We start from the raw sequence: 17,352 nt of genomic DNA, 5'->3' as shown, positions 1-17,352 counted from the left end.
TTATCACCGAACACCTCTAGTGGGATCACTTTTATTTGGATCACATTGTTACTAAGGAAACACAGGCTTTTTGGGCTGTTCCTTAAATAAATACCATCATCACTTTAGCCAGAAAGCAAATTATACTCTTCTACTTTTGAATAATTTGGTAAATATAAATGTAGCGTTGTAGTAATGATCTGAACATTAAGCTATGTTCAAAGGAATGTTTGTCTGCGAACAGCAAAAAGAGAAGCAGCATGACTCAAAGGAAACATACTATAGTATGTTTCCTTTGAGTCGTGCTGCTTCTCTTTTGTGTTCTACACTGATAGAACACAAAAGTAGCAACTATAGTTGCTACTTTCATTTACTAAACATCCTATGAGTATTTCATAAAATCAGATTTCAGTTTTCCTATGAGAAGATCACAGAGATGTTTATCCAATCCCCACAGAACTGATAATTCATTCAGGGAAAACAGGATGCAACCTTCGGTGCTGTGCTTTGAACTGTATTTCAAGAATCTGTCTTCATACACATAGATTCTTGTCTTGCTGACTCCACTGGGACTTAACATTTACAATATTTTATACCACACCTGTGGACAGAGCTGCTTTCTTGTACAGAAAGTAAAATGAAAAAACAAGTCTTGCCTTGTTTGCCTGAGTTATACATGGACACACTGTGGGGAATATTTTAGAGCCATGGCTAATCATCCAAGACGGGACCAAACGCTGATACACTGATAGAACACAATTTGGAAATTAGAACAAATATATTGGTAAACTAATCTCGATAAGACCATTTGTGGTCAAATCAAATAATATTACTGTGATTTTCAATGTGGTGGCACTTAGATGATTCCTATAACATGAAAACAGATCAGAAAAAATATCAGCCATCGCTGCCTGCCAAGGTGATGTACGGGCAACAAAAAACACAATCAAGCTGATTGAACCAAACTTTATTTGTGCTCTAGAATTCAAAGATCTTCTGCTTTCTCCATATTAGATTTTGTTTGCATTAAGAAAACACTAATGTTTCAAACCATTCCACTTGACTTTCAGGACACAAGTCAAGCAATATAACTCAGTTTGCACACCCAGACTTTATAGCACTTAACCTACATTGTTAGATCCTGAACCTTTCAAATTTATGATAAGAAAAAAATGAGACAGCATATTTCATTTAGTCTCTAAATGTCACTTTTATTTGTCATACAAAAAAAATTCCTCTCGCATCCATTTGTTCCTAAACATTGTGCTTTGTTTATGTCATAGGAGGAATGAAAGATGGTTGGAAGCAGATTTCAGGATCATTCATTCAAGTCATTTGGTAACCTAACCTTGAGCAGACTTTTGTGAAGTCTAATATGAGTAATTGTTTTTGGATACCTTTATTATAATGTTTCAGATACAGGTCGTATTTAAAATTTGGATGCTGACATGAACGCTACTTTAAGATCATCAGCTGCTATTTATGGCAGCACAATTAAAAATATGCATCGCTATGATAGCGCTATAACAATGGACTGGCATCTTCAGCATCTTTCTTAATCCAGGACTAATATCTAAAAGCAGGTGGAACAGTGGGCTTAAATCAAGCCCAAACAGTAACACAGTAAGATGCATGACTTCAAACTTCACTTATACAACAGTTTCCAGGCAAAAACATCCGCCATTTTATTCAGGGCTTTCACTTTAGTGATGTATATGATATACTTCTTTTTTGGCATCTTATAACTTGGTGTCTAACATGATTTATATACCAAATTTATATCATCATCATCTAAAGAAAAACAAAGCAAACATGCATTTATTTTTTTCAGCACTGCAGAAATAATGTCACGAAGTCTGAATCTGAGCACGCTCGCTCTTTAAAATATATTGCTATGACAGCAACGGCTAGAGTGTAACTAGTACAATATTTAATGTGGCTGTAAATCCAGGTAGCCATCTCCAGTCAGCACACTAGGCTGTGGTTCCTTATGGGATCAAATCATTTTGGTCATTTAGCATCCATCATATTCCATGTAGTCTAACTCTTGTCCATATAGTTACAAGAATAATCAACATTTCTTTCATGTTCTTTTCAGGATTCTTCATGACGAATGTTTGGGTGGTTTATCTGTTTGTTTAAATTAATGGGTTGATTACATGCTCAACTGATGGTTTGCTTCTCCTCCCCCTCCTCATTATTGTTATTGATGATAATATTATTATTATTAAAATTGTATTAATTCAAATTCTTATTAACATTATAAACATTATAACCTTAGGACTAATAATAATTATTATTATTACTTTTTTTTAACCTGAAGCATATAGAAGTAATGCAGGCTGGAGACACATGGCAATATCGTGTTATAAACAGTGTTCAGGTCATTAGTCAAAAAAGTAATTACAGTACATTACTTAATTAATCACTGCAGAAAGTAATTTGTATAAAAGTTACAAACGTGCACATGAGGAAATGGAAGCTACAATGCCATACAATCCTGACTGCTCATCACTGCTGTGGAAGATCAGGCTCTGGCTGCTGTGTTGGGGGTTGGCATGCAATCATTCTGGGCTCTTGGCTGGGTTTATGTGAGCGTGCAGTCTGTGCAGATGTTTACAAAGAGACAGTGGTGGTATTTTTAATGCAGTTGTTCCTGCTCTTGGCATAATTGCACTTCACCATCATTTTCATAATTTTCTTATTCTAGAAAAATAGATATTTTAACAATAAAAAATAACAAATAAGAATATAAACATAAAAATAAATGCAAAGTCCAGATGATTGTAGTGCAAGTGCAGAGAATGAAAAAGACACATTTGATTTGGCATGCAAATAACTGATGAACCTTTGTAACAATGTAACAACATAATTGCAGCTCTAATGTGATTACTGAGTTTAATACAGTAATGTGTTCCATTACTGAAAAACCTAATGTGATAACAGTAATGACTTATTTTGGAATGCATTACAGCCAACAACGGTAACAAACAATAAAAAAGACATCAGACTGTAGACCTGCCATATTGCTTAAACATGTAATATGTTATTGGATAACAGCTTTTCTAAGTGTTGTGCGGCTCTTTGGAAATATGTGGAGATTTAAGTGTGCATTTCGGGGAACATTTTGCCGTCCACATTGTGCTATATTCTCCATCTTCCTGTCTATTTTCTGTACACTGTTCAAGATTAAGGTTAAGGGGAAGGTTCATACCCTACCAATGAGTCAATCAAGATCAGTCATGCCACCACTACAATTAGATTAACACCCTGTTTAGCAGCTGTGTAAAGTCTACAGGTCTGTAAAATACAAACGTGTCAGTGTTAGGGTTGTGATAGATGAAAGATAATCACAAACGTTCATGGATGAGGAAGCATAGGATCCATGACTGACTATTTCATTTCCTATTACGAAGGCCTTGGTCTGGTATTATTTAGAGTATGTGATTCCTTGTTAAAACCAGTCCCTCTGAGGGCACAGGTGCAGATTAATTTGGAGGTAGCCATATCTCCGGTGTGTTGCTGGGCAGACAGAGTGTAGTCTATGGTGTATGAAAGCTGTGGCTTGTATAATGAAAATCAGGCATGTGATTACGCCCTCCGCTGTTAGGAAATAACACACGTAACACATTTTACGAAATCATATTTTCATTCCTTTTTTTTCAGTCATCATCTGAGTTTGAGGCTCTAAAGGGAAAACATGTCACTATCTACGTTGCTTTACGCAAGAGATTTTGTCACAGAAGCTCTAAATAAGGTGTGAGTCACAATGTTGCTATTGTAGAAGGAAACTAGTTGAGAACAGCTGTTGTGTGTCTCAGAGCAGAGGCTTCTTTATTAGATGCAGTGCAAGATGTGTAGATCTTCAGCATTTTGACAATTTTTAATTTTTTAAAAGAAAGACAGAAAGAAACCAAAGAAAACTGTTAGCTTCTGCTCTTAAAGCTTTTCTCTGGATGTTTAATTAACAGTGAAAAAAGTGCTCTTTGTTATTAAATGAATCGAGCCCAAACAGTAACACAGTAAGATGCCTGACTTCAAACTTCACTCATACAACAGTTTCCAGGCACAAACATCCACCATCTTATTCAGGGCTCTCACTATAGTGATCTATATGATATACTTCTATTTTGACATCTTATATCTTGGTGTCTTACATGATTTATAAATCAAATTTATTCTTCATCTAAAGAAAAGCAAAGCAAACATGCATTTAATTTTTTCTGCACTGCAGAAATAATGAGACGGAAATCTGAATCTGAGCGCGCTCTCTTTTTAGTTTAGACACTATACGTCCATCATCACTCAGTGGCTGATGTCTGCACAGATGGCTTTAGAAGCAGATGCTATCAGTCAGGGTTCAGCTCCATTTGTGTCTAATCACTGATGCTCTATGTGGCCTGTGTACTTGTGTACATGTGTAATTGTATCCACACACACGTGCGTGAGTGAGACAGTGCATGATAGTTTTCTATTAAGACAACTAAGAACTACACTGGCAATGTGAGTCATGTGCATTGCATATACATATTTGTGTGTATATGTGTGTGTGTTGTTTTGAGGATTAGCTGGTTCTAAAAGTAGCCATCCCAAAGCCGATAGCTAAACAGATGAAAGTACTTTTTACCCCATTACCCATTAACTTGTAAATCTTCTGTCCATCCCATCTGTGTGGCCTGTGACCTTTTAAGTGAGTGGGATGTAGTGTGCCCAGTCACTCATCTTGCTGCTTAGCCGTGGCACTAATCACAAAATTAACTGCAGCTAGACTTCACTGTCAAAGTATCTCATTCACTAAAGCACCTTGGTGGCCAGATGGGTACAGCTTGTTCCACATAACCCCAGTGTCCACTCTTAGAGTCTGAATTGGGAAGTGTGTCTCATAGCGTGCGTCATCTTTGGATAGAACTTTTGTATCCAGGCTTTGAAAACTTTTAGCTCTCAACAGAGGCACAGTCTTATTGGGGGAGAAGAATTTGAGGACTTTCAAACAAACTTTTGTAAGGACATCAACATCACTGAGTAAAGCAGAAAGGATTCACAGTGGTAATTGTGTGATGCACTCCGGATGTATCTGTGTTTAGCTGAAATGCATACAGTATTACTAGTCCAGTGTTGCACTTTGTTTGTTGGCTCCTTTCTTTTGCATCTCCTTCATATCACAGTAGCTTTGACATATAAAGATATCCTTTCAGTATGACGTTGGTATGGTCCACAGTCTCTTATCTGATTTTGATGAACAAGAAGTGGCAAAAATGAGAAAGAATCATAAATGGAAAGGAAGTGTTTGTTTGACCCATCTTCAAGGTGCATCTCTAAGAACCTCTTATTGCACATTAGAGCTTTAGACAAGCTCTTTGAAGTGCTACCATGGTGACGATGATGGGGATGAGAAATGGTTTCCAGACTGTGCTGTGTGTGTGTGTGTGTGTGTGTGTGTGTGTGTGTGTGTGTGTGTGTGTGTGTGTGTGTGTGTGTATGACATGTTCAGATACCTTAAACCCACACTGTTATTAAACAGTCACCAGGGGACAACTACTGCTACAAAAAGACATTTAATTTTATCCAAGTCTGTACAATCTGACCCTTCTGCCCACTTGATCTTTGGTTTCACGAAAGACTTTTTGGGTGAGTTTATGGTCGTAATTGTTAGTTTCACACATCACTGAACACAAGTTGTCTTTATTTTGTAAATTATGATCCCATTACAGTAGCAGGGTTAACTTTTAGGTGGGGCTACCATATAAACATCCTCACAGTCTGTTTCAAACCTCTAAGAAGGTGACATATGGACTATGTCTATATTTTTTATACAGTTTTACTTAATGCTAGTTTTAGCCTCTTCATTTGACTTCATACAGCTGTGTTACCTTCTTACCTGCTTTATTTTGTGTGACTTTGCCAAAAATATAAAACTATGTGATGACATAACTGTGTTTTATTCAATTTACATCTTATTTTGCCAGAAGCCAACAAGGCTGAAAAATGAACACAAACACGCCGTTCTTCAAATTTTAGACAGGCTGTGAAATAGGTTAATTCCCTTAAACTGCCTTACCCTTATATCAGAAATAAACATGTCCACAGTCCAGACAAGAAAAACTGAAAAGACTGAGTTTTAACATATGTCACTGCTCAGTTATATAAAAACTGGAAAATTTGTCTTTTTTTTAAAAAAAAAAAAAAAACGTTTTAATGAAATCAAAGCAAAAAAAAAAAAGCACAAATCCACTGATTTTGAAAGCTCTGGACTGTGCATTTGACTTTAATTCCAATTGTATAAATATGTTTCCCTCCCCTCTTCTTAGTTGTCCTGAGACTACACCAAATCGCTGCTTGTAATTTCTGCACAGCCGTTCCACTGGGGATTAAAGATGTTGGGTTAGGATTGCATAATACTGTGGGATGTTGCTGTGGCTTCACACAGACATGTCTATATCTTCTTCAGTATATTACCTCTTGAAAGTCAGGGGCCATAGAAAACTGTAAAACAGAGCCCATGATGGCTATGCTTCAAAATGTCCATACTGTAACTGTCCTTTCACATTATTGAGGAGCCTTGTGAGAATCAGCGGACTGGTTTCTCAAGATTGCAATAAGTCAGGGTGCCAGCAGCTCACTGGGTTGAATAGTTAACCTCTATACCATAAGGCTAATGCAGGGCTGGGTTCCACCCCAGGCTATTTGCTGAATGTCTTTCCCGTGCTCTCCTGTCTGTGCTCATGTGGCCTGTTTTAACAGCAGAAAAGATGCTGGCAATCCATTAGACTAACTCTATAATGCTAATACTCTTAGCTGTTAGTTTTGTGGTGAACAGAATAAACTTTTTGGGATTTCCTTACCTGGATGATTGAGCACACATCAAGACTTCCTGAGTAATGCCTCAGTCACACAGGCCCGGGGGAAAAAATATACACCCTGCATGCACAGTTAGCAAGCGGTTGCAGGCTAATTTTCTCAGTGTAACTACCGCTGTGCTAGTTTTAGCAGATATTTGCAGACATGTCAGTGTATTCCATGCTAACTACTGGTGACTGTAGACCATAGCAATTGCGAGGTGTTTCACTGCAACACGCAATAGGTTGTTGCAACCAATATCAAGTATGGAACTTGCAGGCATTCCCCAACTGGTCACAGAATACACATTTTCACTGGTGACCAGTTGTTGTCCAGGGGTCCCTGACCAGGGGAACTAAAAGCCAAACAGGCCTTGAGGTTGGAAGCACCTCAAGAGAAACAGAGGAGATTTTTTTGACTGACACTTAACAAAATGTTACTCACAGATAAGCAGTATTTATAACACAGGGCTGGTCTGCTTAAGTGACACTTAATAGTTAGTTTAACTATTTACTCAACCCTCAAAACAGTGAATTGTTGCAGATCAGTGGAGAAACATAAAGAGCTTCACTTTTCCATATGTCAGCACGGATATGAATGAGCTGCTACAATTTCCTCTCAGGCAGATCATCTCTCTTAAATCCTCGTATTCCTAATGTTGCTTCCCTTCCCATCCCCTCTTTTTTAATACCTGAATTCAGACAGTACACAAACTGTGTTCTAAAAATAAGTAAAAAAAAACAAAAAAACACAGCAGGATGTGCCAAGACTTGGCTTAAAACTGTTACGAGCGACGATTACATAAGCGCTTTATAAGCTTTAATATTGTGAAACACGCACACGCAAGGTCTGCATTTATCAGAGGGCTCTCACACCTACATAAAGGATACATACAGTGATGTTAAATCAAAACTAGAGCTGGTCGGCTCTGGTTAATTCTCATTTGTGCACAAAAGTGATTATGACCCATACTGTACGTAGTTATGTTTCGTGACAGTGCCCTCCTGTGGCTATGGTACCTTTGGCAGGAATAGAGGACGTGAAATCTTACTAATCACTAATTAGAGGTGAAAAATATTTGCTGCTACTTCTTTGGAGTGCTAATTCCTGAAACACGGCTACGTGGAGTTTTCAGAGGGTTGATAGACTGGATGAGCCATTCTGATTGGTTATACGTTTTTGGAGAACTTTACATTTCCTCTAACAGCAGCATTGTGCTGACCTCTGTTGGTGAATATATCACAACACACAGGTATCACAATTCTTTCAAGGTCTCACACACTAAAACTAGAAATGTTCTCTGAGGATTTAAAAATCAGATATCCATTAAACTTTACATTTATCACTAAATCCAGCAACCAACCTCTATTTTAAAACCACGTGGCCTCTTAATACCACACAGACACACAGAGGCTGTGGTTTGAATGACAGGTGGAATATTGGATGCAGACTATTGGCGGGTTAGTTGAGGATTAGTCCGCTGAGCACTTCATCCCCCCCAACAAGCTGAAATAGAAATGAGGGCTTTAATCCAAAATGGAAGGGCCTGTGGCACAGAGCGGAAGGTAAACAAGAATATGCCCTTTGTTATTGTTCTTTAGCTTTATAATCCTCCATTACAATAGCACCGAGTTCTGAGACTGTCTGTAGGCAATATATCTCAATGGCGCTCAGTGACCCTCAATAATTCAGTTCACATAATGTGACATAGTTCATGGACCACAAGAAATATTAATCCAAACACCTTTGAGTTCCCTTACAGAGTATAGCACATTATCATTCAAATTCAGGGGAGCTGTAGTATCTGATGCTCAGTAAGCAGCTGAATAAATGCATGTGCTGCGACATTAATTATTAATGGTGAGTGTGTATGCAATTGATCTTACTGGCCTCACTGGTTCTTGGTCAGCAGTTTCATAATGTGTAATAGGAAAATGGATCCACTCCTCTGCCATAACTCTCACCTTCGATGCACAGAATTTAAATGATGTGCTGTATTTCTAATCAGATAAATACACAAACCCACCTCTCTGCTGAAGTGATAATATGTACAGTTCATCTCTGATGTGGCTAAATCTCCATAAAGCATTCATTCATGATCCCTGTGGTTATCCTTCTATTTTTTTCTATTTTTTTTCTATTTTTTTAATATATGACAGCATAAGCTACATTTAATGTACTTTCACTGCCATCTCAAGGTTGTAAATGGAACTGCATGTTTAAGCAATACTGTGGCACAGGAATGTGTAGCTATTGATAAAAATAACCAAACTTTATGGTTGACTAATAAAACAAAATTGTGCAAAAAACTTAACTTATTTTCATTATTTTAGATTTTATATGAGTTTTACTTTGGCCTTATGTGCTAAACAATTATGGTAGAGAATCATAACATTTTCCTGGCATAATCAATTTTTTTTCTAATGATTTTTTTTTCTGTTTTTGTACAATACTGGATTTTATTTTATTTCATTTATGATATAATTGTGTTTTTTTCTTTTATGAGACTCAAAAGAAAAAGCTTAATACATTTCTTAGACCACTTGTCATAAAATGAAAACAGAAATATTTTACAAATCTGTCAAAAGTTCTTTAAAACAAAACATTTGATTGTTGTTTATTAGTAAAATAGCACACTTTATGTCCCAGTATATGTTTTGCTATATTTTTGTAATTTTTATGCTTTTATGTGAAACTGTAAATGTGAAAATTCATGGGTAACAAAAATAGTTATATTTTAGCCTTTAAAATATAACTTTAATGAAAGATCTTATGCATTTTGGTGAATTAACCATTACAGAAACATAAAAGCAATTTTGAAAATTACTGATGCTATTCACTGAGGGCAGCTGTAGCATTAACTTACAATGGGTGATCTAATTAATCTGTTAAGCAGTGTACATATCCTTTGCTGCACACATCAGCAGAGTGCTGCCAAGGTAGCTGCTGTCAGCACTGTTACTTTCCTGCAAAGTTCTGTTATTGCAGCCTGTGTCGTCAGCTTAAAGGTTGTAGAAACTGCCTGTTCAGAAATGATTTTAGATGTTAACTCGTGTTTTTTGCTTCTCCTACTGTCCTTGCTTTTTCAAACATGTCTTTATGTCTTTATTAAAACCCTGAATATCATTTTTGTATGGTTAGTGCGTTGTGTTCACCACTACTTTTGTACGTTGATTGGAAGCAAGTCACATCATGCAAAAGCACCACAGAGGAACAGATTATATGTCTGTATTTATTTTCATCAGAACACAATTTTAATCATTGTAGCAGTAGTTTTCATACTTTTCGAAAAGATCATGACTTGTGAGACTGTTTTATAAATCATTTCATCAAAGTTGTTTGTAGAAAAATTAAAGAAGTTACTTGAACTAAAGCATCTATAATATTACAATATACTGGTAGTATAATAGTAATAATAATAATCATAATCGCAATGATATTTCTATATGCCTTTGAACCTTTTTCATCTCTATAATCATAAATCATTCACTTATGCACACACAAAGCCACAACCTTTCACAATAAGGTTGCAAAGCTGAGGACAAGTCTATTGGTTAAACCTCACCACACTCTCTTTTAACATCAATGATCTGAGACGCTTAAATAAAAAAAAGGATCAGAAGTAGAAGAAGGAGAAGAAGAAGAAGAAAGTAACAGCATGACATCAACTCAAAGTACACAAGGAGAGACATACATTGTTCAGCATACTAGGGAACATATTTACAACCAAAAAAAGGAATGGGCTTCTGCATAGATCCACAGGATAGAGAACAGAACTATTGTGAAAACAGAGAGAGGCTGAGAAAGAGTGAAAGAGGGCAATATTTGTGTACATATTATTTCGTGGTGGGTGCACAGGGTGGTAATGGCAAGAGGCATAAATACTCTATATGTGCAGGGGTAAAACACAAAATTCGATTTTGTACGTTAGTGTGTAATGGAACGTGACAGACCATAACCTATGATCGCTACAGACCATTGTCTGGGATCTAGTCTGAATCTATAAGACCCTACACAATTTCTTCTCATTATAATGCAGTAAAAAATTTGACGAACCAATACATACAAAAAAATTAAATTATCACAGAGTAACTGTTGCGTGCAAGCCTGCATTACCAACAAAAGTCAAATCAGAGATTTACATCAGTCAAATCTAATTCTTTTTTCGTTTGTTTTTGGAAGTAATCTTGCACACAGAAATGTCCATACCTGGTGCAAACATGTGTGAAGGCGTGTGATAGATGACACATATGCACAGCATTCGCACCCATGCAACCACAGTCAGGATGCTCTGCTGCGTGTAAAGCAACCATGTTCTCTGCGTGACTTCTGAAAGCAGGTTTATTGAATAGGCGTGTCCGCCGGTTGGCTTTTGGTGGCTGCTGGATCGCAGCATGACTGCTGGCCATTAACGGCAGGATGAAATCACAATCTGCTGAACATATTACACTTCAAGGTGGACTCATCTTTTACATGTGCTTGTGACAAGGCTTGCATGACACTTGCGGGGCAATCTATGTATTGCTAGCATTTCTTGCAGACCCTGTATTCCTTCTTATGTCCATTATGTGTCATTATGAAAAGCACTATGTCATGCTGTATTTTAAATTTTATTTATTTATGCTTGGGCACCATTAACCGCTGTCTGCACATCCTGTACTGCATTTCATGTTATGGAAATTTGGGGGAAATATTTCCTTAAGACGAGAACGGAAAAATGCAAATAATACAGAGTCTGTTTTGGGGCAATGACACAGTTATTACACAATCTAATGTGCAATCACTGTACTGATTTCACACTAAAATGCATGCTTCAGGACTGCAGCTAATATCATATAGGTAATGTTGCAAGACCCTGTGTGGTGAAAGACAGCTGTGGTTTGCCACACCTGTCCCACTGCCACGAGGTCATTTAAACACAAATGAGCTCTCCAAAGAGACTCAGAGACATTAACCTACATCTATGTATAAGAACAAAAGAAGAGCACACAGCAGCACACATGGAGCTCTGCCTTCCTGGTTTCCGTGTATCTGTCAGACCTTTTGTGGTAGGTCTTTAGCAGAAGTGTCAGTGGAAACGAATAAATCTATTGCCATCTAGTGGTGGCCAATGGTATAGCAGCATTGTTCTGAAACCGGAAGCAGTCATTTATGATGGGCATGGGTGTGCCGTGCCGCATGACCATGAAACAGTTATGTATGCATTTCAAGCAAGCAGCAATGGTAATGAGACTGAGGCAGGGTCTAAACAGTAAGTGCCAAAATAAGCCAATATACTTATTATATAGAAATTGTGTGAATAATGATGAATTTTAAATCCTCATATAAGGTTAATAATAAAAGTGTTGACATCAGATATCAGACTGGACATCTCATATAAGCAATAAACATATTCGAGAGTGGGGGGAAAAAATTCATTCAGCAAAAGCTGTTTATCTGCTCATCTTTACCATGTACCTGATCTCACAGCCTTGTTCATCAAAGAGACAAAAAATAAAACCAGAAACAAAAGAAGAAGTCAGCCCTTAAGGTCAAACCATTCCTCTCTTTTCACACACAGGTCAACATTTATAAATCAAAGTGTTAGCGGACCTAGATGATCACAGATAATGTGATTGGTGCAAACACAAACAATGGCATGCTCCTCTCTCTGTGTTTGTTTCTGTTTCTGCTTTCCAGTAGCAGCCGGCGGAATACCTTTGTACTGAAACCGCATGAGTTCAAAATAATAACAATAACAGTAATAATAAATGAGCCAGGTTTTTACCTTTTGTCTACTAACAATTTGGATGCAACCTTTTTGAATGTGCTTGATGTCTGTTTTGATGGCGTTTGATCTGTATATCTTAATAAGCCCTTTACTTAATGAGACAGGAGTTTGACATGTCAGGAGAAAAAGTACAAGACAGTGGGCATGCCACAGGAGCCGATTTGGGATAAGATGTGGTGCATTCAGGGAGTGGGGCTGAAGACAATCAACAAAAGAGGCTTTCATAACCTTGCAGCGCCTCCACATGCAGTTCATGTAATACACATTTGGATTCAACAGATATGTCAGAACTGCGCTGTGGTTATCAGATGGGGAATGTCAGTCTGTGTGTCGTATGGGACCAGCTCAGCACAAGGGGCCGGGGAGCAGGAATACAGTGTAAGAAACCGGAGTAGCTGCAGGTAGTGAGCTACCGTGCCTAATGAGATGTTGACATTTTATCCTTTTTATAATTGCATGGGAGTTATAGTTTACAAATTACGAAAGGTCATTAAAGGTAACATCCAGTCACTGTGTTTCCTTTGAATAAAAAGCCTGAGGTTAGGTTTTGGTTCAGGGGAAAACAGCAAATTGAGTTTTTGTTTTCAAGTAGTATTCATAGCTAGAGTGATTTATTAGTCATATTTCTGTTACATTTTTATTATGAACCCACGTCAAGGTGAAGAAGCCGATCCAAGGCTTAAGGGGAAAGGAGCGGCCTTCAGACTAAATGCTGTTTGTATGCTGCAGACACTATTTGACTGGATGGTACCTTAAAAAAGAGCAAGTCTTTTTATGTCTGGTTTAACAGTGCTAAATATACTGATCTAATGTTTTTTTTTATCCCAGCATCAGTCAGCTTTGCTCAGCCATGTTGCTGACAAGAGGAGTATGTTTAGAATAAGAAATAATATCCTTGATTAAGACAAGCATAGGCTTAATTTCATTTGGTGAGATAAAATTGCCCGATCTCTGAATCTTACACTTTTGTGTACACTAACAAAGGTGATCATTTTTCCAGGTATAATAATTCATCAGGTTTACATCCACTATAAAAAGCTGACAAAAATGAACTTTTCGCCACCCTGCTTTACTTGAATCACTGTTGTCATTTTCACACATTAACTCCAGACAGTGCAGGTTAAGAACTATTTAATGAGAACATCTGCATTCTGCATGCAGCCCCGTAACCGGATGTCCAGAGAAGTTCATTGCTGCAGTGGAAGTGTGAAAACAGCTCACGTTTACTTAATATTTTCCCTGCATTAAAAACATGATGATTTTAAATCCAGTGATCCAAAATCCTGGAAGTAACCCCTAAAAAACTTTTAACCTTTTAAAATTCTAATCATTTGTAAATTTTGTCATTGACATGGCTCAGCCCTGTCACAATAGGAACCTAAAGCTTTCATCTGGCTCACCACAAATTGGATTTCATTTTTGTAGTTTTGACAGTCAGTTCTATTCGTCAAGATGACACTTAGTAGTAATGATGCTACAACATTCGCTGAGGTAACAAAGACAATGGAGAGCAGATAAGCACATTTTCTAATCCATTTCTTTGGCACCTGAAGACAGTTACCTAAATGCAAAGAACCGTGCATATGCATATGGCCTAAATTTTACATTTTATATTTGATCAAACCTATTAGATTGAATAGTCAAAAATAAGGAATTATGGTCAAAGCTAGTAAAAAGACCCATGTTGTATTAAAAAGAGCTCATCTGAGATTTAAAGCATTGGAAAAACAGAACGGGCTGTCCTGTCCTGGTTTCTAATGCCAGGTTTTGCTATTTTGGATTTAAAAGCAACATTAATGGGTCAATGTTATCTCACAAAACAAATTAAGGGGAAACTGTAAACCTGCGTTAAACACTGTATTTATTATGGACATCAGAACCACATTCAAAAAAGTCAGTGGTGTTTAATGAGATTGTGGCCATCAAAACACCATGGCAGAGCTAAGTGACATCTGAGGGGGCCTCCATAAAAATCATCTGCTGTACCAGCCTGTTAGGTAGACTTTTGTGTCCGCAACACACACTCCTTCTCTTACACACACATGCTCACACGCACACAAGTAAATCTAGAAAACGCACACACAGACAAACTTGCAAGATATTCCTCTTTTTCTTTACACGTTGTCTGTCTTATTTCGAGGCAGACACATTTCCTTCCTCTATGAGAGACTCAGAAACAAAGACAAAGGATGAACATTAAAAAGTGAATATGATTGTGTTATTCCATAGTTAGCCAGTGCAACACAAACCAATAATTGGAACACAGTGTAAAAAAGCGTAGTGAGAGAAACTCAGCCACGAGGAAGCTGACCTTCCCTCTCAACAAAGGCTGTGGCATTGTCCCCTTTCCCTACAGAAGGGACTGTTTGAACCCCGCGGTATGTCTGTTTGTTTAGTTATTCATTTGTCTTGATTGATTCCTGTGTCTTTTAATATCAAAGCGTCCCACATTTTCCATTTGCCAGAAAGCGTTGCAGGATGTCCACAGGCGTACAGCTCCAGCCGCTTGCACAGCTGTGGCTGTATTTTTCCACATCGGTTGCCATGGTGAGGGAATCCCCCACCCCAACAACCTCACCTTCTCCTGGCAGCTCTATCACTCCTCGTTGGCAGGGCTCTCCTCCAGAGGCGTGATGGTGGGGAGGCCCAGTCCTGTTGCATTGTGGGATGCTGTGAGGCTGGCAACAGTGTGTAGGAGGACAAGGACCAGCAGGCAGAGTTTGAGCCGGCTGTTACACAGTCTGCAGGCTGCTGAGGAGCTGAGGGAGGTACGGTGCTGGCATGGTGGGTGAGTTCTTTTCAGGGTCCCCCGGGAACGGTTGTCTGCTTTCAAGTACCACCGTACGTCACAGCACTCTGCATCTGGGTCCACACCTGATGGATAGTCTTCCAGCAGCCCTGGAGGTTGTTTTTGGGGTTGGAGGGATGTAAAGAAAAAAAGAGTGAGAAATGCACTTTTCTGTGTAGCATTTTTAATAAATTCATACTTGTTTATGCTTCTTTCTTTTTTTTAAAGCAAAAGAAAGAAAAAAAAATGTTTGCTGCTTCCTGTCTGCAACCTACCTGCAAGAAGAGGAACAATATAGTTACTGCCTGTCTCTGACAAAGCCCCCATTTTTGGATTACAGTTGACACACATATGCATATACAATGCAAAGACACAGCAGATAAAACTGAAAGAGCTCCAGAAGCTATAACCCTCTCCTATAATCAGTCATAATGTACAGAGCACATATTTAATTTGCTGCCTCTGGTAAGAAAAAAAGTCCATAAACTCTTCTGGATCCATAAATACTCATTAGTGCAAAAATGTAGTTATTAAACCAGCATCCAAAAATATTTACTGAATGTGTGTTAGTAACTTCTAATTTATTAAGCCACAGCAAAAATAAATAGATGAATAAATAAATAAATACAGTTACCAACTGTTTGAGGAGCATACTATTTCCTTTTTAACAGATATGTAAAGTATATTTAAAAAAATTTCTCCAAATAAATTGTTTTAGAAGGGGACGAGAAAAAATGGAGCGAGAGAAAACTTTACATGTTACTTTACTGTTTAATGTTACTGACAGTGTTGGGGAGTAACGGAATACATGTACCGCCGTTACGTATTTAAAATACAAAATATGAGTAACTGTATTCCGTTACAGTTACCGTTTAAAAAGGTGGTATTCAGAATACAATTACTTTGTTGAAATAAATGGATTACACTGCGGTACTTTCCTGTTTAATATTGTCGCGGGTCAGGACTGTTTGGGTTTTGTTTGACAGCTACGTGCTGTTGTTCCAGGCGGCAGCGTTACGGTTGCCATGGTTACAGGGCGACGCTCTCTCTCTCTCTTTTGACTGTGTGTTTCCTGAGAGCCTTTTCGTTGTTGTTGTTGTTGTGCTAAGCTAACAGGCTGAATGCTACAAGCATAGCTCTAAAGAATGTAGCATCATGGGCAGTGTAGTCCGTGTTGCAGGGAGAATGGACTGCCATACACGTTATGGGTCTGTGAGCGCGAGGAGGGAGAAAAAGGGGAGTGGAAAGGTACAAGTTGTCATTGAGGAAAAACGGGAGCTGGAAGCATGTAAATATAATAATAACCACTGCAGCCAAGAAGAGTGCCTGACGAGCCCAGTTGTAAGTAAGCTATTAAGACTCGACTGTACACCGTGTTCGTGTTTTCCTCCGAAAACAATAAGTTCCGTTGGAGCAGTCTTTCAACGCCTCTCTCTGTCTCTCGCAAGAAAAGTTGACCCACACAACAAAGTAAAGCTATTTTTCGGCTACGAGCCGACAGGGACCCCGCCGTATCAGTCAGAGGTCCCTTTACTACAGTTCGGAGTCGCGGACCTTCAGTAATAGTAATAAATCACACAGCAATAGTACATTCACGTTGTTGTAAAAAGCATGATAATATATTAAGTAATCCAAAGTATTCAGAATACGTTACTGTCATTGAGTAACGTAACGGAATACGTTACAGAATACATTTTGGGGCATGTATTCTGTATTCTGTAATGGAATACATTTTAAAAGTAACCTTCCCAACACTGGTTACTGATGTTGGGCTTTTTATAAGACACATTGACATTGAAAAGAAAAGAATACTGGTTTGAATTTACTGTGGAAAAAACGGCCATATTGATTGTTCTTTATAATCATATATGTCTCAGTAAAAACTGCCACAAACTGGCAACTGATTCATCACATCTTATTTGTCTCTGTTGTAAAGTAACCTCATGCTCAACATCACCACCAGAGGGCAGCATCAACA

The 17,352-nt window shown here is 38.0% G+C and overlaps 1 protein-coding gene across 1 annotated transcript in view; it reads right to left on the bottom strand.

Moving 5' to 3' along the window:
* Nucleotides 1-10,028: 10,028 nt before the first annotated feature.
* The window catches only part of nalf1b (NALCN channel auxiliary factor 1b), a 121,608-nt gene continuing 114,284 nt past the window's right edge, over nucleotides 10,029-17,352 (bottom strand). The window contains exon 3 of the mRNA XM_026143826.2: nucleotides 10,029-15,484. Within this exon, the coding sequence (XP_025999611.1) occupies nucleotides 15,183-15,484 (302 nt within the window). The 3' untranslated portion in view covers nucleotides 10,029-15,182. The remainder of the gene's footprint in view (nucleotides 15,485-17,352) is intronic.

The sequence above is a fragment of the Astatotilapia calliptera genome, chromosome 16, assembly GCF_964374335.1.
Source record: "Astatotilapia calliptera chromosome 16, fAstCal68.1, whole genome shotgun sequence".
NCBI lineage: Eukaryota > Metazoa > Chordata > Actinopteri > Cichliformes > Cichlidae > Astatotilapia > Astatotilapia calliptera.
The sequence above is the reverse complement of the archived record's forward strand: the minus strand, read 5'-3'. Positions and strand labels throughout refer to the sequence as shown.